This window comes from Erigeron canadensis, unplaced genomic scaffold (assembly GCF_010389155.1).
Source record: "Erigeron canadensis isolate Cc75 unplaced genomic scaffold, C_canadensis_v1 Conyza_canadensis_unscaffolded:225, whole genome shotgun sequence".
Taxonomy (NCBI): Eukaryota; Viridiplantae; Streptophyta; class Magnoliopsida; order Asterales; family Asteraceae; genus Erigeron; species Erigeron canadensis.
The window spans coordinates 7,382-12,130 of record NW_025215631.1 but is presented as its reverse complement, the minus strand read 5'-3'; the positions used below and the strand labels follow the sequence as shown (position 1 = coordinate 12,130).

Below are 4,749 nucleotides of genomic sequence, written 5' to 3'. Positions count from 1 at the left end.
GATTTCCTCAAGGACCACCAAACCACAACCGTCATGGAAACCACCCAATTTACCCACCACGTAATCGAGCTGCTCCAAACATGAACTATCAACCTCCACCACAAGGAGTTGATAGTCATTTTCGACCCACCATCGCCGTTAATGCTTCACCTATAGTACCACCGGTGTTGAGGGGTAGAGCGTTTGAGGTAAGACCTCAATGTTTGAGTATATTACCGAGTTTCTATGGAAAAGCAACGGAGGAGCCTTATTTGCATTTGTCAGAGTTTGAGGCTATTTGTGGTACCATTGGAGGTCAAGGATTCTCACCGGATGAGATTAAACTAGTTTTGTTTCAGTTCACTTTGAAGGATAAAGCGAAGCAATGGTTCTTAGCTTTGCCATCGGGTAGTATCTTTACATGGGCTGAAATGCAACAACAATTCTTGGATGAGTATTATACAATGCAAAAGACTAGTGATGCAAGAACCTCCATTAGAACCTTTCAACAACAATCGGGTGAAACATTTCATGAGTCATTTAAGAGGTTTAATGAGTTGTTGAGAACTTGTCCACACCATGGGATTGCTAAATGGGAGTTGATCACGGCTTTCTATGATGGTTTGTTACCGGAAGAGAAAAGAGATGTGAATTCTATTAGCAATGGTACTTTCTTGACAAATCCCGAAGATGTTGATTGGGAATTCTTGGAGAAGATGAGTGTGAATTCAAAGAGACAAGCTCAATCAAATAGGAGGGCAAGGCATCCAATTGCTTCATTATCATCAACAAGTGATCAAGCAACAAAAGATCGAATTGAGGCATTGGAGCGAAAGTTTGCCAAGTTGGGGAAAGCTGAAAATAGGGGTGTGCTCAAGTTTCTCAAGAATACCCGATTTGTGAGAGTTGTGATGAGCTTGGGCATACGGCTTTGCAATGTCCATTACTCCCGGAAGAAGTTGAAGAGGTGAATCAAGTGTTTGGAGAAAAGAGGCCATTTGACATGAACTCCAACATTTATCATCCGGGAATGAGAAACCATCCCAATCTTAGATATGGGAATTCATCAAACCAACTCAACCCGAACTTTCAAGGAAACAACCAAACCAGTGGAGCACCATCTCAACCGTTCCAAAACCGAAATTACAACCAAGGAAATTATCAAGGTGGCCAAAATCAAGGGTTCAATAGAGGCTATCCAAGGAACTATCAACAAGGTAATAACCAAGGTGGGAATTCGGGAGGTAATGAGGTATCAACCGGGGAGATTATGGAGTACTTGAAGGAAATGGATCGAAAGAATGAGATTCGGGACAAAACGGTTGAAAGTTTGCAAAAGCAAGTTGGTCAATTGGCGGAAGATGTGGCTGCGTTGAGAAAGGATCCGGGGAAGCTACCAAGTGACACAAAGATCAATCCACAACACCAAAGTAGCGGCTCAAAGAATATCAAGAATGTGGAGATAAATAATGTAAGTACTCTTCGTAGTGGTAGGATTTATGATAATAAAGTTGAACCTTCATCATCACTGGTAGATGGTGTGGTGGAGGAAGTTGATGATGACCAAGATAGTGAGCATGAACCGGAATTTGTTTTGCCTAAACCAAGTAAAAAAGTGTCTTTTAAAGAGGTAAAAAACAATAGGTCTAGTGAAAAATTTTCTGAAAAACAAGGTAAGGATATGGAGGGTAATACCATTCCTTTCCCTTTGGCTTTGATTGATCCAAAACTTAGGCCTACACTTAAGAAAAGAGGTCCCCATGAGGAAGAAATGTGGGAAATTTTTAAACAAGTGAAAATCAATATACCTCTTATTGACATAATCAAACAAGTTCCGGCTTATGCTAAATACCTCAAGGACTTGTGTACCCAAAAACGGCAGCATAAGCTTCCAAAGAAAATTGTTTTAAATGAGGAAGTTAGTGCCGTTGTGATGGGCATACTCCCACCCAAACTCCAAGATCCAGGAGCACCTTTGATTACAATTCAAGTTGGTGATTTTAAGATGAAAAGGTCACTTTTGGATATTGGGGCGGGTGTGAGTATCCTACGGGTATTTTGTATGACCAATATGACTTTGGACCATTGGAAAAAGTCGACACCACCTTGGTGATGGCTGATTTGTCACTCAAACTCCCTAGGGGAATTGTCCAAGATGTCATAGTTAAAGTGGAGGATTTTTACTACCCGTAGACTTTTTGGTACTTGATTTTGCACCAAGCGGTAATGTTAGGCAACCCACCGTTATTTGGGTAGACCCTTTTTGGCCACCGCTAATGCATTAATTGATTGTAGAAGGGGTACGGTTGAAATGACCTTTGGCAACCGTAAGATTAGATTGAATGTTTTTGCTAGTGTTCCTAACCCCGTAGTTAGTGACGAATGCTTTATGGCGGACGTCATTGATGAGTGTATTTCTCATGAAAATGAGGAGGACACACGGGAGTCTTGTGCTTTAGTTGACAGGTTAATTGTGGAGCATAGTGAAACATTGAAGAAGGAAGAGAAAGATTGGGAGATCATGGCAATTCAAGAAGGTAGACCACCATGGACTCACTTGGTGGAAAGTCTACCGGATCATATTGATACTCATCTCAAGCCTTCCATTGAAAGTCCACCACAAGTTGAGTTGAAAGAGCTCCCATCTCATTTGAAGTATGCATTTTTGGGAGAAGAACAAACTTTACCGGTGATTATTGCATCAAATTTGGAAGAAGTGCAAGAAAAGGCATTGCTAAAAGTGCTCAAGGAAAACAAGGCGGCCATTGGGTGGACAATTGCCGACTTAAAAGGTATTAGTCCATCAATTGTGATGCATAAGATAATCACCGATTCTGAAGCAAAACCTTCACGTGATGCTCAAAGAAGGTTGAATCCTCATATGCGTGAAGTTGTGAAGAAGGAGGTGCTAAAATGGTTGGATGCTGGAATTGTTTACCCAATTTCGGATAGTACATGGGTGAGTCCAACACAAACGGTACCTAAGAAAGCCGGAATTCAAGTGGTGAAAGGAGATAGTGGTGAGCAAATTGCTACCCGACCCATCACCGGGTGGAGGGTGTGCATTGATTACAGGAAATTGAATACCGCTACTTCAAAAGATCATTTCCCATTACCATTCATTGATCAAATCATCGAAAAACTTGCAGGTCAGAAGTTTTATTGTTTTCTAGATGGTTATTCAGGTTATAATCAAATTGCTATCCATCCCGATGACCAACACAAGACCACATTCACATGCCCCTATGGGACTTTTGCCTTTAGGCGAATGCCATTCGGTTTGTGTAATGCTCCAGCCACCTTTCAAAGGTGTATGATGAGTATCTTTTCAGATATGGTCGGTGAATCACTAGAAATCTTTATGGATGATTTTTCAATTTTGGTCAAACCTTTGATAATTGTCTTGATGAGCTTACCAAAGTTTTGAAAAGATGTGTTGAGACAAATTTGGTTTTAAGTTGGGAAAAGAGCCACTTCATGGTTCAAGAGGGGACGGTTTTGGGTCATGTAATTTCAAATAAAGGCATGGAAGTTGACCGGGCCAAAATCAAAGTGATTTCTACTTTACCCCTCCAACCAATGTTAAGGGTGTCCGTTCTTTTCTTGGACACGCCGGGTTTTATAGAAGGTTCATCAAAGGATTTAGTGTCATAACAAAACCTTTGTGTAATTTGTTACTAAAAGATGTACCTTTTGTTTTTGATGAAGAGTGTTTAAAAGCTTTCGAAACCTTGAAAGAGAAATTGGTTGAAGCCCCCATTTTGCAATCACCAAATTGGTCCATGCCATTTGAAATTATGTGTGATGCAAGTGATTTTGCAATCGGGGCTGTTTGGGGCAACGGGTAGACAAGAAACCCGTTGTGATTTATTATGCAAGCAAAACTTTATCGGATGCCCAATTGAATTATACAACCACCGAAAAAGAATTGCTTGCTGTTGTTTATGCACTTGACAAGTTTCGTTCTTACATTTGTGGTAGCAAAGTGATAGTGTACACAGATCATAGCGCGGTGAAGCATTTGATGGAGAAAAAGGATGCAAAACCAAGGCTAATTCGGTGGGTGTTGCTACTACAAGAGTTTGATTTGGAGATTCGAGACAAGAAAGGAAGTGAGAACGTGGTAGCGGACCACTTGTCAAGGATTCAATCAATGGATGATGGATCAACCAAGGAGATCAATGAAACGTTTCCGGATGAACATTTACTAACCATTTCTATTGTTCCTTGGTATGCAAATTTTGTGAATTTCTTGTCTGCAGGTAAGATACCGGAACATTGGCCTAAGAGAAAGAAACAAAACAATTCTTGGCACAAGCAAAGCAATACATTTGGGATGAGCCGGATTTGTTTAAAGTGGGCCGGATCAATTGGTGAGAAGATGTGTTCCGGAAGAAGAAATTCAAGAGGTTTTGACTCATGCACACTCATTTGCATGTGGAGGTCACTTCAGCGGCCAAAAGACAGGTCATAAGGTTCTTATGTGTGGTTTGTTTTGGCCTAGTATCTTTAAAGATGCCGCTGAATTTGTTAAAAAGTGTGTTAGGTGTCAACAACTAGGTAGTATTACCAAAAGAAACGAAATGCCCATGCAACCTATTTTAGTTGTTAATATTTTGATGTTTGGGGCATTGATTTCATGGGTCCATTCCCTAATTCCTTTGGTAATTACTACATTTTAGTAGCCGTAGATTATGTTTCAAAATGGGTGGAAGCCATTGCCACTAAAACCAATGACCATACCGTTGTTTGCAAGTTTGTTCAAAGTAA

The 4,749-nt window shown here is 40.6% G+C and overlaps 1 protein-coding gene across 1 annotated transcript; it reads left to right on the top strand.

Moving 5' to 3' along the window:
• Positions 1-1,009: 1,009 nt before the first annotated feature.
• On the top strand, positions 1,010-4,453 carry LOC122584311. The gene is made up of 4 exons (XM_043756516.1): positions 1,010-2,032; positions 2,213-3,257; positions 3,688-3,823; positions 3,961-4,453. Exons 1-4 carry the CDS (start codon positions 1,010-1,012, stop codon positions 4,451-4,453), a joined length of 2,697 nt encoding a protein of 898 aa, XP_043612451.1.
• Positions 4,454-4,749: the final 296 nt, after the last annotated feature.

Excerpts from the sequence above, each read along its gene's own strand:
- LOC122584311 (XM_043756516.1), top strand. The coding sequence starts at position 1,010 with ATGAGAAACCATCCCAATCTTAGATATGGGAATTCATCAAACCAACTC. Across the intron at positions 2,033-2,212 it reads CGGGTGTGAGTATCCTACGG|GCAACCCACCGTTATTTGGG; the intron begins GTATTTTGTATG and ends CGGTAATGTTAG. Across the intron at positions 3,824-3,960 it reads GGGGCTGTTTGGGGCAACGG|CAAAGTGATAGTGTACACAG; the intron begins GTAGACAAGAAA and ends CATTTGTGGTAG.